The sequence below is a fragment of the Trachurus japonicus genome, chromosome 8 (genome assembly GCF_045865225.1).
Source record: "Trachurus japonicus isolate A0001 chromosome 8, Traja_1.0".
Lineage (NCBI taxonomy): Eukaryota > Metazoa > Chordata > Actinopteri > Carangiformes > Carangidae > Trachurus > Trachurus japonicus.
In genome coordinates, this window is record NC_140914.1 from 22250652 (window position 1) to 22266179 (window position 15528).

Consider the following 15528-nt stretch of genomic DNA (forward strand, 5'->3'; position numbering starts at 1 on the left):
ACTGTGATTATGAAATTCCTTAATGCTTCTGTGATCATACTTCCCCAACCTTCGAGTTCAGTTATGCAAATTCTCAGTATTCAGTAAGTATTATTTTTTAAAGAGACAGCCTTCACTGTGAAGAAGTTGGAAGCCTTACCGAAGTGAAGTAGCAATACTGCGATCTAAAAATACTCTGTTACAAGCACACACACATTTTTGCATCCAAAGTAGGCATCTACCAAATATTCTCTGTATCAACCACAAGTTTCAAATCAGATTAAAAATGTAAGTATTTTCAGTGAAAGTGTGAATGCTGGGATTCCTACAATGAGATCACCTTGAATTGTACTTCTGTACTTGGGTTAATTAAATGTGTACATAAGTGTGCAGAATAAAGTCTTTTGACACTTTGACATTTTCAACTAAACATGAATTTCAGTCCTCAGCATTGGGTTGGTATTTTACAGCCAGTCTGATGGAATAAAATGTTTGTGTGGCTTTTTGGGTTGTTTTTTTGACATTTCCTGACGGTAACTGTACAGTCATTATGTTTCTCAGGGGGTTCAGCTTAGGGTTCTTGCTGTTATTGATTAACATGCAGATCGTTATCAATTAATGTCGGAAAAAATGTCTGTTGCATTTTTCTAAGTCCAAAATGATGTGATGCTTTTGAACATTTTGTCCAACCAATGGTCCGAAATCACAATGCCACACATTTAGTATTTCTAATTTAAAACACGACAGTTTTACAGTATGTTTCTGTCAAGTCACGTAACTGGTAAGGCAAAGAAAATCTTGCTTTTAATGGAGTTATACAATACAGACAAGCAGGTTTTGCAAGATTTCAGTTTTTCTCTCCTTTGGTGTTACAGTAGAGCAAGTCGAGTCAAGCTCGCATTATTATTTTCAGTTGTCGCTACATAACCTGTCTTGGCTGCTGCTATCATCAAAATCTTTGCTGTTCGGTACATTTACAGCACTTGCCTCTCTCCCTCTCTCTCTCTGTCTCTATCTCTCTCTGTGTAATCATAAGGACTGTGTATGTGTGTGAGATGTGAGATATTTTTAGCCTCCTATGTCGGTCTTGCCTGTCAGTGGAGCTGACATTGATCAGGGTGGAGTTGACAGGCTTGCTATGCATTGAAGCTGTCACATGTTTCTGCACTGCTGATTGTTACCAACCTGAAAAGCGGAACCATGTTATGCTTTTCATCCTGTGTAGATTCTGTACAGGCTTTCTTTGATCTCCCGTGTGTGTTGATGTGCATATTTGTTATTTCCAACAAATCTGTGCCCAGGGAAAAAAGCGCTAAACTAAACCTTGACTATTATGCAAATGCTGATTTTTTTTTTGTCCTGTTCACAGCCAGTGAACAGGGAATTTTGTTAATAAGAAGTCATTTTTGGGTACAGTACATACTGTACAAAATGAAGTTAGATCATCTTTCATTACATTGTAGACATTTAGAAGGTGCTCTTATCCACAGTGGCTGACAATGAGTCAGCGGTGCAGGAGTGACAATAAGAGTGTGTGGGTGTTAAGAGAGAAGCACAACATCCCTCTGTACATTTACCACTCCTAAAGCTTTTCATAGGTTAAGTAAGTGCTGTGTCTAACCGCTCGGAGACAGCAAAATAACTCCGCTTTTATCGAGCCTCCAAATCAGACTTAATTTAGCTTGAACTTGACTTATACTTTTATGTTAATTCAGAAACGCACTTTAACATTTTAAAGTCTACAAAGTCAGCCAGCAGCACAGTGCATACAGAAAGTCACCATATGATGTAATGTACATAGGAGTGGGATTACATTCTGTCACTATAGATGGTGAGCACACTTCCACATGTCCCAGATGTTATACAATCTGTCTGTAAAATGTTCAGCTCAACTCATTCACACCACAGCTGCTTGACACAAATACAGTGTGATTCCCATTACGGTAAAAAATATATTACTGCTAATTATATATCAGAGACATGCATACAACATATTGCAAATATTCTTATTAAAACAGACCGGCGTTGGGTCTACTGCTAATGAATGTTTGTGTACTGATTTCTGGCACTGGAAGGCTCTGCAGAATACACACGCCATTCATCATGATGGTGGTGTGAGTTTAACAACCAGGCCGGAAGATTGCTTTAAAAAAAAAAATCCTCATCATGAATACCTTGCACACAGAGCTCCGATGTGTAAAGATTTTTACTGAGGCAACTGTCAATAAATATTCTCTCTCTTTTCCTCTCTGCAGTGTGTTGTTTCGTGGTTCACAAACGCTGCCATGAGTTTGTCACTTTCTCCTGTCCAGGAGCTGATAAAGGACCGGCATCAGATGTGAGTACAAATAAATGAATCATTTTAACTCTGCGGCTGTGAGATTGAATAGTGAAAGACATATGAGCGCAAGTGAGACACAGAAATTGCACAGACATTTCCAGCTCATGAGCCCCGATCACCTGTCACCACCAGTGTTACGGTTGAGCACCCATCTTTTTCTCTCTTCTCATTTTCTGTTTCTTGTCTTGCATTCAAGAATATTCTGTTAAAAATAGTGGGATCAATGTTGACCAAAGAAATGTAACTTTATATTGATTCACTTGTTAGTTTTAAAGTAAGATAGGTGTCTGAATCCACTCTTGATACTTTTGGCTCACACATTTAATCCATTAGAAGAGTTGAACTGCTGTGTTTTCCTTATCTCCTCTCAGTATCAACTACAGAGAAAAACATCTGCGTGCTACAAAAACATCATAAACATGTATGACTGTGGTTGTGTGTTGCAGTGCATATCACAGTTTACATCAGTTAACTTCTCTGTATCCCCCTATGCATTACAGTACATACATACTGTTCACTGTAATGTTTAAGGTCAAAAGCGGTTCCTGACCTTATTTTGTTAATTCCCCTGAATGTCCTTTTCATCTCCTCATCTGCTCTTACTACAGGAAGAGCCTTTAAGTGGTACTTTTATGATTGTCTCAAGTCAAGGGGCCGAGAACAAAAGTGTCTTTTCTCTGATTCATATTCTTAAAATGTAGCCCGGTTCTCTAAAGTATCCTATCAAGAGGATAAAATTAGTTGCCTTCTTCTCTTAAGAGCACTCTCAGGATGCCACCCTCATCCTCTCAAAAACCCAGGGGTCTCTGAGTTCCTTTGTCATGTCCTTACCTCCTTCTGGAGTGCCCTTTCAGTCTGACAAGTACACTTAGTGAGCCGCCTCCAGAGGAAATGCTGGTGCTGGCTGTTTGACTTCCTGTGGCGTATTCTGTGTAACTGATAAGTCTCTGCAGTCTCTTATCTTATCTTATTATATGTCTTTCTGACAAATATATATTTGACGTTCTTTCACCTGACAGCTTCCCTCGCCCTTTCTTACAAATAACTTAATACTGGATATTTTCTTTTTTATTCAGAAAGTAGCAGATATGTTCATTATTGGGGTCAATCTGTCAATTATTTTCTCAATTAATAAATCCATTAATTATTGGCAGCTACGTCACCACAGCCAATCACATTCATAAGTGCATTTATTACGATCTGATATCAAACACTGTTATTTTAATGATGCAGGCTACAACAGCAGTCAGTTCTCTCTGGATATTGTTGAGCATCGTTGAGGCTAAACAAAATGCAAGATTGATTGTTTGGATTTTAAAATCCTACATTGTTAACATTAATGTTTGGCAGGGATCTTCTTTGTCATGCATTTGGCTACCAAATGTCAAACAGCAGTACAGTGTGACACCAGCAGCCGTATGTATGCATCCTATTGCTGAGTCCTTGCATTTTATTACCTCTTAAATGTACCTTGCCGGTAATGCTGTTAATACAATAGAAGTCATCAAAGAAGAATTAACATGCAGTCTTTCTTGTCACACATTACATTGTTACTTGTTTCAAGGCCCTAAAGAGATATCTGTCCCTTTGCCTGCTGTCCATCTGTAGATTAAGAACCCATTGCTCCATCAGAAAGATGCTGATATCCCAGGAGTGTTGCTTATAATTCCCTACCCTATTGTAAAACCTTCTGCTTGGCTTTTTGAAACCAACATGTTTCAGCCTGTTCTTCGTTAGTCATCTCGAATGTCACTCTTTTCTCGCCCCTCATACTTCTATATTTGTCAGACATTTAACTCTCCCCTCCTTGAAAGTCTATTCCACCAGCTCTCTCTCCACCATACCTCCCTCCCTATATCTTACTCTAGTCTGTACATCCTCTATTTAAATGCCACTCCACCCAGGGGGCCCCTGCTCTTAATTACGGGGCCTCGCCACCCCCACGATGTCATTTCCTTAATGAGGTCATGGCCTTACGACCTCAGTTCCCGCACAGTGGGAATGTAGGATAGCTCTGCTCCAAACTAGCTTCTCATTTAGACACAGGAGACAGGAGGACAGGTAGCCTCATCTTCTGATTATAGAAGAAAGTAGGTGAGGAGGGTCTCAATGCAGAGGACATATAATTGCTTCAATATGGTGTCATTTTGTAATACATAAGACAAATAAAAAAAATGATATGCAATGGAATGTCTTTTTAAAATGATGGTAAATTCTCTGCATAAGTCAGGGGCAAAACATTGTTCAGTGTGGTCTTTTCCATGGAACATTACGCAACACCTGGATGAAGATTTTCTAATAATGCTGTCAGATTTAGAGCTCAACACATTGTTTTCACCCACGCACACCTGCACAGAAGTGGCTCTTTGAACTTGAAACACAGAGAGCAGAACATTTCCAGCAGTCATCAGCCCTAACTGCTTCATTTATTTTCAGCTTGATCATGCAACAGATTATAAGACAGTTTCTGGATGATTTTGTTTCTTAAAACAACGAAGCCGAGTTATTGCTGAAAAATAGCTAGTTGTGTTTTGATTTTTATTCTTGTGCTTTTTTTTTTTTAGGTTACGTAAATCTGATTTACATTTTTCTCTGTTTCTAAGAGAAAACAACAGGATTGTAATTATCACTGAGTGATGCAGATCATCACTTCGTAGAACATTTTCAGTTCAAATTGAATAGTACTGCTCTGCTAAAAAAGTAGCCAAAATATTTACAGATTCAAAAGATTCTTGGAGCCAACAGTGTCAGCGTGGAGCCGATACGATCATCAAAATCAGTTATTTGATTAATTTTACTAAAGGTTGGCAACAGTTTTAATAAATATTTTTGAGCCAAAAAAAGATTCCTCTTCTCAAATGTGAACATTGGCTGTTTTTATTTGCCTTCAATGATAGTAAACAGAATCTTGTTGGGCCTTGGGAATTTGTGACTGGCATGTTATTGATTGAAATACTTCACCGATAAACTGAGGCAAGCAATTTAGTAAGCTGTAGTTGCACTGTGTCAGAATAAATTGTCTGTTAGTATTAGTGAGGTGACGTCTTTATGTGTCGCATCCATCGAGAAAACGCAAAACAAGGTGTTTTTGAAGGACAACAGAAAAATGAATCGATCGAAGGAGAAACAGTTAGCAGGAAGAAGATTTATTCAGTCTAATCTGCAACACTGTCTCAATGTCTGTATCAATCAGCCCACCACTCCCATTGTACCTCTTGCCAGTCCCTCTCTCCTCCCTCCGTCAGCTATGTATGTTTAAAAGGAGAAGTCAATTATAGATCTGGGTTAATAGAATGGTTTCCCTGTGGGAGCAGTCGAGGGATGAGATCCTCTAATGAAACCTACATTTCAGGCCCACAGCCCACTAATGGTATAGAATCCAGTGTGTGTGTGTGTGTGTGTGTGTCTTCACTGTGTTTCTGTGTATGTTCAAGGATATCACTGCTCCAAACTAGTTTAGCAAACAATGTGAAAACAAGAATATATCTAGATTTATCTATTTATTATTAACAGCTTATCTACAGACTTCGAATTCCAGGAATATCATGAGATTTTTTTTTTCTCAGTTTTTTTGGAGATAAATCTCAAGGGATTTAATCAGCTCTCCAGAGAAGTCAGGGAAAGCAATAATAATTCTGTTACTAACCAGAAGTGACATTTCAATAGTGATAGATATTTGTGTTACTATCTCTATCAGTGTCAGTCATTAAGGTAAAAGACTCAGGGAGTATAACCATTAAAAGCACCATATAGTTGAACAAAAGCAAAAATTCTCCAAAATAACTTAAAAAAAAATCTTCTTTAGTCAAAACGACACATTACCACATTGGAATCATTGATATTTCATGGTATAAGAACTGGTACAAACATTTAAAAGATTAATAACATAGATGTAGTCCTCTTTAGACATTGTAATAAGGAAGAATTATATAACTTTAACCCTCTTATAGTGAAATCTGAGGGTCTGACATCAAGGGAGCATCTTATTCATTTTCCTCTGATATGATGGTGGGATTTGTTCATGGACCATCCTTATTTAAACAGTGGGCAAGATGAGAGTTGCTGCTTATATTGCTCCTGCTAGAGCTTTGCTTTTTGCGCTTTTGTTCATCTGACATGTCAATGACAAGGCCATATACTGTATGGCAGAAAATAACATATCATATGATACTATACATCCATACTATACATACTACCAATACATGCATGTATAACAAATAGTATATTCTCATTTCCAGACATTGATTATCTTTGTGTTCAGCATATGACACAGAACTGAAGCAGGAAGTTGATGGCTTCTCTCCCAGTGAGTCTCTGTATGTGAGAGGCAGACGGCTTCCTGGACAGTGTAACACAAGGCTAACACATCTACACAGACCCACATTCACTGCCCTGGACAAATTATACTGTCCAGTTGAGCTAACCTGCATGTCTTTGGAGTGTGAGAGGAAATTGAAGCGCAAACACAGGAACAACAGTCAGGTTTTACCCATGTGACAGAGATGGACTTTTCCCATTGGCTATTGCTTTTTTTTTATGTCATTCTTACAAGACCATAGAGTCAAAATCATAGCACAGCCCTTAATTTATGGTGATTTATAATAATAAGTTTCACACATTTCACACAGCTATAGCCTTCAGTTTAGTGTTTTTCCTTCTTAACAAATTAAAATGATTATTTTAAAACAGTGAAGCTAAATCATTGTCAGCTGCACAAGTGAGAGTAGTCCCTAAATGATCTTATCAGAACAAGCAGATAAACATCTAGTTTGTTGGACTGGAGCGACGCCGCAATTTTGAAGGCATGTCACTCCATAGCCTTTTCTATATTCTGAGAGCCTATCTCTTTCTTAGCTGCAACAACTAAAAATATGTTTTTACACTGAATGTAAATATGAGCAAAAGTCATATATCCTGATATAATGATATATTTAACAGTGTGTGTGTAACCAGATGGTAAAAAAACTGCATCAAAACCACAAGGTAACCGTTGATAGAGGAGGAGGGCTGATGACAGAGGGAGACATTGAGATTACCATATGGAGGGAAGAAGGAGAGGAATTATATTCACAGAGTGAAGAAGTCACCATCCTCCTCATCCCTCTCCTCACTCTGTTCTTCTCTCTATGTTTATCACTCCTTCATTCACTGCTTGTGTTATGCCATTACTATTATTTTTCAGTGTTTGCTTCTTGTATCTCATTCAATCAACAAGAAATCCCTTAAATAGTCTCTCACACATGAACACTTGAAGATTCCCAGAGGAAGAATTGCCTGAGGGGGATAAACACAATGGCACTTTATTTCTTTTGCAACTTCTGCTGTCTCTGTTCCATTACATTTGTTTTTGTTCTTTTTCATAGAAAAGCGAGTGTGCAGTCTGTTATTGAATCAGAGTGGGTGGAAAGACTTAAATATAATTTGAAAGATTGTCTGGAAAGGAAAAGGAAGTTACCCACTTCAACAGAGGTATTCCATCCACTAATCAGTCTGCTGGGATGCTTTTCAGTAAAGGCACTGCTTGTACTAAGTTTATGGCTCATGGATCATCACATTAAATAAACTAAGATAAACTAAATACAGTATGAAGTCAAACCCTGACATCTGTGGTTGACAAAGCACAAATTAGTGAAAGAGCCTTGTACCAAAATAATAGATGTTATGGTTTAAGGCTCTTGCTGTAAAGGAAGACAAGTACAGTTTGGCTACTTGATACTTGATTTTTTTTTATTATTATGCCTGTATTCAGATTTGTTTGAATGTGTAACTGGATCCTAGTGTGGTGCATTCAGATAACTGAAATTATAACTGCATGAAAACCAGCTACAAAGAATTCAGGCTACAAAAACAAAGTGGACAGAGTGCACATGATGAAAGAAACTCATAATGATAAAGCTAGAAGGAAAATGCAAATAAGCCGGGCGTCAAACATCTGGTGGTTTAAGACACAGCAGTTTTAAGGTGACCTTACTCTGTGTAGGCAGGATACTGTTTGATAGTTGTCACTGTAGAAAGGTGAGAGAGTCAGTGAGTAGTAACCCACGAGGAGTGAGTGGACTAGAACACAAAATCAATAAAGGAAGGAAAAAAATGTTTTTTTTTGGTCGGTGACTGTGAGTCAAGACCCTGTCTGCCTGTCACTCAGCATCAAGATTGACATGACAAGATGTGTGTGTCTTTGTGTGTGGGGACTTGACTGATGATGTTGGTAGAGAAAACAATGAACAGCAGAGTGGTTAATCAAAACAAAAAAGGGAGACAAAGCATGATTACAAGAAAACAGTCAAAACAGCATGTTGAGGCATCTTGTGTTAATGTTATGTTTAGACACCTACTAACGCAGCGCATGTCATGCAGTACACTTATTTGTCCAGGTGCACCACACCGCACCATAGTCATCATGAGTGGGCTCTCGGTTAGAAAAATTAAGTGAGAAATTAAAAACAAGTATTGTTGGTAAACAAACAAACAGTAAAGGGATCCAGGTTGTGCGGTGAAGTGGGGAAACTTCAGTGTAGGAGTTACAGTATTTCTGCCAAGGGGATCCATCACAGTTACCAAACATGCAAGATATTTACTGTTACTGTAATATGAATTTCAAATGGATCTTCTCATTTCTAAGACAAAAAAAACATCAGCAACAAACTTCTTTTTTTTAATTTCATTTAATAAAACAAGTGGAGTTTTGAAAATCTGGTTTGGTCTTTTAAAAGAAATGAACTAAATGACACTGATTTACTGTATCAGAAAAAGGCTGAGCATTAAAGGGAAGAGAAAGGCACTCAGTCACTTATTGGATATACTACGTACTTCATCAGGCGTATTTGTAACAGTTGTGTAGCGTGGTAAACCTTTTTGACAACTGTGTTGGCATGGCACCACGTCATATCTGTCATTCTTGTGATTTGACTGATGAGCCATCAACAAAGATCGTGTTGTGATGTATAAAAGAGGAGGAGGAGGATGGTGATGTTTTTTTTGTCCCCATTAACGGTTCCTCCTTTTTTCCCCAAGTTGTTTTGTGTCTGATCTTTGATATTTCAAGGCGGATTTATTGAATCATTAGTGTTTATAAAGAAGCTGCCCCCTCTTTCACCAGCCCTCATATTGCTCCTTGTCTGCTGTTGCTCATCACTGGAGCTTCAGCAGCACAATGTTCCCTTATTTTTCAGAGGAACAAAAAACAAGCAGGAGGTGGTCTTGTCCTTGAGAAAGAGGAGAACCGGCAGGGAAACAAACACACACAGATGCTCACGCGCAAATGCAAACACATACACAGTTATGCAAAGAAACCCACACGCCTACACACAAGCAATCGCAGGCAGCCGCACAATCATTCAGACTTAACAAGCGCACACACACATTTCTGAAGACACCTTGGGGAAGCTGGGTATAATTCCGGCAGTAGCAGCCTAAATTAAACATTATTTTCCAGGACAGGTGTTGAGGAGAGCAAGAGATCAATCAGCTCCTTTTTCTGGCTCATGAGCTGGAACAACATGAACACACACACAAGTTTACACACACACACACACACACACACACACACACACACACACACACACACACACACTTGACCGAATCGGTTTAAATGCAAAAATGTTCTCCTTGGCAGTAAGCACTTGTGTATTTGATGCCATCAAAGATCTTAGAAATGAGAAGATCCATTTGAAATTCATATTAACAGTAAATATCTTGTATGTTTGGTAACTGTGATGGATCCCCTTGGCAGAAATACTGTAACTCCTACACTGAAGTGTCCCCACTTCACCGCACAACCTGGATCCCTCTCAAGTGGTGTATTAGATGTTCTCACCACCCATGGGTCCATGTATGGCGTGTGTGTGTGTGTGTGTGTTAGCCACTGAAACAAGTGTTGAGATGCAGGTGTGGATGCCCACTGAGCCATGGCTGCAGGACTCTCTCCTTCTCTTACAGACACCTAAACTAATTCTGACTGTAACCATAACCCAATAACAAACCAAATGTAATGATCTGATCTTTCAACCCAACAAATATGGTAAAACTCAGCCACACACACACACGCACACACACACAAATATATATACAAACGCACTCACACATCAGACAGAAATAGAAAGTGTTTCTGCCCTTGTTACGCCTCATATACAAATGTTTATGAAAGGGGAATTGGTACTTGAGTTTTCTCTTCTCAGCCCAAAGCACATAATATTTAAAAGAAAAAAAATCACCCAATATTGAGAATTATTTCAGATTTTAGTTTAGTGTCTCTATGCTGTTATCATATGAAGAATGAAGGATTTTAGAGTCAGTGAGAAGTCTATCTATGCGTCCTTGACCCATGTCTCCATGCCTGTGCATGTGTGTGTGACCTGATATGAACTCTTGCATATATGCTGCACTTCTGTTGTCATTTAATCATTTAATTTCAGTGGGGCTTTAATAAACTTCTTGGAGAACGACTCACTACAGAGCTCGCTTGTGGCATTGCATGTATTGTGCGTGCACACACACACACACAGACACACACAGTGGTCATATGTGTATCTGCCTTTGTGTAGTTTCTAAATTCATATGAACAAAGGAATGCCAGTGAAACCTGCCTAGCAGAATACAGTGCAAATACCTGTATACTCACCCACAGTCACAGCATGCAACATGTGCAGTACATAAAATTATAAATACTGCATTATCCTACACAACAGTTGAGAGGATAGGTGGTAGTTGGAAAGTGATCAAGATGAATGTGTTGAAAAGAAGTAAAATGGCATTTCTTTCTCTCTTCTCTCTCCAGGATCCGAGGGCAAAGCACAAGTTTAAGATCCACACCTACTCCAGCCCGACTTTCTGTGACCACTGTGGCTCTCTGCTCTACGGCCTCATACACCAGGGCATGAGATGTGACCGTATGTTGTCTTTTGGATTCATCATATTGCCATTAGCAGACATATGCAGCATCACTCCTTAGCCTTTACCCTCGTATCAGTATTTACAGCTAATAGGCGTAGCTGGTATTCTTGCACCAGTTGAGCCAACATCTTTCTTTGTCTACAGTAATTTCCCCTTTGCTTTTAATCATATCTTAAAGCAGAAGTAAGCGATATTTTTGTGTTAATATAAGTCTTAAATAGTTATATCTTCCAACAGCAATCACTTACATAGAGTGTTTGGACCGAAACACGGGTCTGTCAGTCACTCTGCTCTGCGCCGAGGAGAAAACTTTTCTCGTATCCTACAATTTTTATCCAATGAGGAGAGAGAACGGCATGCAGGGCTGTGTGTGCAGCCAAGGGATGCGCGTGAAGCGGTGACGTAGGGACGAGGACTGTTATGGTGCGTTCAAGGCAACTCGTAACTCGTGTTTTTCCGACCTGTGAAGTCGTACCAGTTCGATCTGGTACGAGTTCACGGGTCGGAAGTTACGAGTGGCCGTTACAGTGACTTTCACCGGTAAAACAGGTCGGAAAAACACAAGTGGGTTGCCTGGAACGCTACAAAGTCGTAAGTTGTGACTTGAAGCTGTAATTTACGGTTTCAAAAGCCGGCCTGGAACACAGCATTAGCCAAAACGACCGGATCGCTTACTTCTGCTTTAATTGCAGCTAGACTAACCTAGCAGTCATCTGTAAAAGGTGTTTGTATATATCCACGGAAAGCTATTTATACCTATTTGTAGTTGCATGGTTTCTCAAAAATGATAAAACACTGCTGAGGTCAAGACTAATGTACTCACTGTTACCAGTAAGCATTACTCCTGAAAAATGTTCCATTTAACCAATTATTCCCAGAGAATCAACAGCACCAGATAAATACTGTATCTACTGTATGTGTGTGTGTTTTCCAGACTGTATGATGAACATCCATAAGCGCTGTGTGGCCAACGTGCCCAGCCTGTGTGGGACAGACCACACTGAGAGGAGAGGTCGCCTCATGATCACCGCTGAGGTCAAGACTAATGTACTCACTGTTACCAGTAAGTATATCTAAGACACACACACACACACACACACACACACACACACTTAGACCGTCATCAAAAACAGATACACATTCATCCAGACATTACTGTAGAGTACCAGTCCTCTATCACCCTCTGCTGGTTGATGTGACGGGGCTGAATGAAGTGAGCCTAAGAAATGATATTCAAAAATTACTTTAATTTACATAATAGATATTAGGTTCAAATGATAGTAGAGCAACACAAATACTCAGTATACTGTTCCGGGCCTGATTATTTCTTATTCATGTTGAACAAAGTGTATAATCTAATGATGTTCATTGAAAAACTAATGTATGTTTGTAGACAACATGAAGGTCCAAGTTCGTGTGTTCAGCAACTCTTGGTTATTCATGGTAGTCATGGTCGTTCATGACTGACTGAGCTGAGAATTAAAACCAGATTTATTTTAAAGCAGATATCAGTGGAATGTTTTTGTTAATATAAGTCCTAAATAGTCCTATTTTCCGTCAGCAATCACTTACATGAAGTATTTCAGCCTAAACACGAGTCTCTCCGTCACTCTGCTCTGCTGTAACCCGAGGAGAAAATTTTCCTTGTGGGATACAAGTGTTATCCAATGAGGGGAGAGAACGGCATGAAGGGCTGTGTGTGCAGCCAAGGGATGCGCGTGAATGTGGTGACGTAGCACGAGGACCAATTGATGCCTGACAAGGGCGGGGGCTGCTAACTCATGGTGCGTTCAAGGAAACTCGTACTTTGTGTTTTTCCTTCCTGTGAAGTCATACCAGTTCGATCTGGTACGAGTTCACGGGTCGGAAGTTACGAGTGGCCGTTATAGGGAACTTTCACAGACAACAGGACGGTAAAAACACGAGCTACGGGTTACCTGGAACGCTACCAAGTCGTAGTTGTGACTTGAAGCTGTAACTTACGGTTTCAAAAGCCTGCCTTGAACACAGCATTAGCCGAAACGGCCGTGCCACTGATATCTGCTTTAAGTACTTGTACTTTGCTGCTGTTGCATTTTGCAAATAGTATTGTCTGTTCTGCAGCCTCACCCCAAATTAGCAAATCAATTTAATTGTATGCAGTTGCCATCATTCTGATATTGCTGTAGGTATCAACCAGGATTCTGGCTTCAGACTCCTTTATTCTAAATTGTGGAGGATCACATTAAGGCAAAATGCCTTTGAATTATTTAATTGTCAGCCAAAGGTGGTGGACAACTTATGATAGAGTTAAATCAGGAGAATGAACGTATTAGCTGTTAACCTTCTGCACTGACTTCTGGGGCCTCATGTATCAATACTTGCGTGGATTTCATACTGAAACATGGCGTACGCCAGAATCCAGAAACTGTCGTACGCACAAAGAAAATCTGATGTATCAAAGTATGCATACGCATGGATCCAAGCACTTTTCCTTTGTACATCCCAATCAACGTGGAATTGAGCGCACATGTAGAAGTGCCGAACTCCTCCCTGTCCACGCCTCCATTTAAATATGCAAATCAATGTAAATAAGGCCTGCACCAAAGATTCCCTTCTCTTTACGGTCAGATAACACCATGAAAAACTGTGAGGAAGAGCAATTTAACCAAATTTGAGTTGAAGGTGCTCCTCGATAAAGTTGAGCCGTGTAAGCATCTTTTTTTTTTTTTTTTTGCCGTCCTCCGGCACCATCACAAAGGGGGTGGGAGAGTGTGTGTGTGTTATATAAAGGTGAACGTGGGGCGGAGGACCGCTGTCATCCCAAATGAAAGCAGACAATGTACTCGATAATTAAATTATGTGAAATGGATTTATGATTGTCATTTGCCTTTTTTTATACACAGATCGCGTAGTAAATAAATGCAGAAGTGCGCCAGGGAGGCTGATAAAGACACATGTCCAACTTTACGCATGTGTTTATTGACATTAAGTACTTCACACAGTCTGTGTAATTTAACCAGCAAAAAAAGAAAGTCACTGACAGTGTGATATCTGGGCGGACATGCTCAGTGTGCATCGGGGGTTATAGGACAATTAAACAAATACATTTACTTTGCAGTGCCAGCCTGTAATCTGTTCCCAACTATGCTGAATGAATGAATCGTGCGCTGAACCAGCCATCTCGCCTCAATGTTTGTTAATATGTGATGCATCTGTACATTCACTTCGCACTGCAGCATCTGCAATATCTTAAAACTAAAGCTGACGGTACCACTTTGCGCGTTCTTTTATATCCACCTATCTAATTGCAACACGTGGATGGGTTGTTCATAAATGTGTCTCTGATGTGCACATTACTCTGAGGACTAATTGTTTTCACATTATTAACAGTTTCACAGCTTCACCTCTAAGTGTCGCCAAAGGAACAATAGCTGTAGAAACGTGCGTACGCCAGCTATGGAGTTGGCGTGGGCCACCGCACTTTTCCACGGTCATTTCACTTTTGATACATCTGAACGTTGGCGTGGGAAATGACGTACACCACTTTTTTGTGCATACGCAACATTGATACATGAGGCCCCTGGTGTATTGTGTATAGTGTGGGTGTATAGTAGTACGTCTCATTTCTTCTCAGATTTCTCCCTTTACTTTTATTCTAAGATAACCATCATTTTCTGGGTCTTAAAGGGACAGTATGGGACTTTATTGGCTTTTTATTGACAAAAATCAAATATCGCTTTCATAAATACGTATTTCACTGAAGTGGAATCGCGCCCGCATACAAACGAGCGCTTTCTCGTACCTTAGAATGAGATGTTACAAGTCGTTACAAACATACAGGGGGGGGGGTTCACCGAACCTTCTCTGCCATGTTGAATCGCCATGTTTTACGTTCAGTGTCACCGTGGCTGTAAGTAACCACAAACTCGGGCCGCCGGAGCTTCTCGGCTCGGGGAGAAAGTTTTCCAGACAGCGCCTGTTAAAACTGTCACCACCGTGTAGCTAGTGTGAGGAAGGACGGAGGCACTGGTGTTGCCTTCAGGTGCAGTCAGACACCTGAATGACGCCGTGAGTGACGCCGTCGGCAAACCGACTGGATGTTATTTTACTCGACGAGAGAAAGCCGGTAAAACGTGGGTCAGGTAAACAATACGACATCGCCATGACAACATATTGTCACGCCTGTATTGTTTTGCCTCGTGCTGGCGGACCGTTTGTTTACATAGAGGCTTGTTTATCCTGATACATGCAGCGTGTGTTGTTTTTCTGACTTCTGCCCGAGTTTACGTAAACGCAACAGCAAGAATACGTGCCGACATGCAACCGCACCGCTA

At 40.0% G+C, this 15528-nt stretch overlaps 1 protein-coding gene across 2 annotated transcripts in view; it reads left to right on the plus strand.

Moving 5' to 3' along the window:
- Positions 1-15528, plus strand: part of prkcbb (protein kinase C, beta b) — an 85079-nt gene that overhangs the window by 23617 nt on the left and 45934 nt on the right. For both annotated transcript variants that reach the window (XM_085784684.1, XM_085784683.1), the window contains exons 3-5: positions 2235-2317; positions 11097-11208; positions 12147-12275. In XM_085784684.1, the coding sequence (XP_085640810.1) occupies positions 2235-2317; positions 11097-11208; positions 12147-12275 (324 nt within the window). The remainder of the gene's footprint in view (positions 1-2234; positions 2318-11096; positions 11209-12146; positions 12276-15528) is intronic.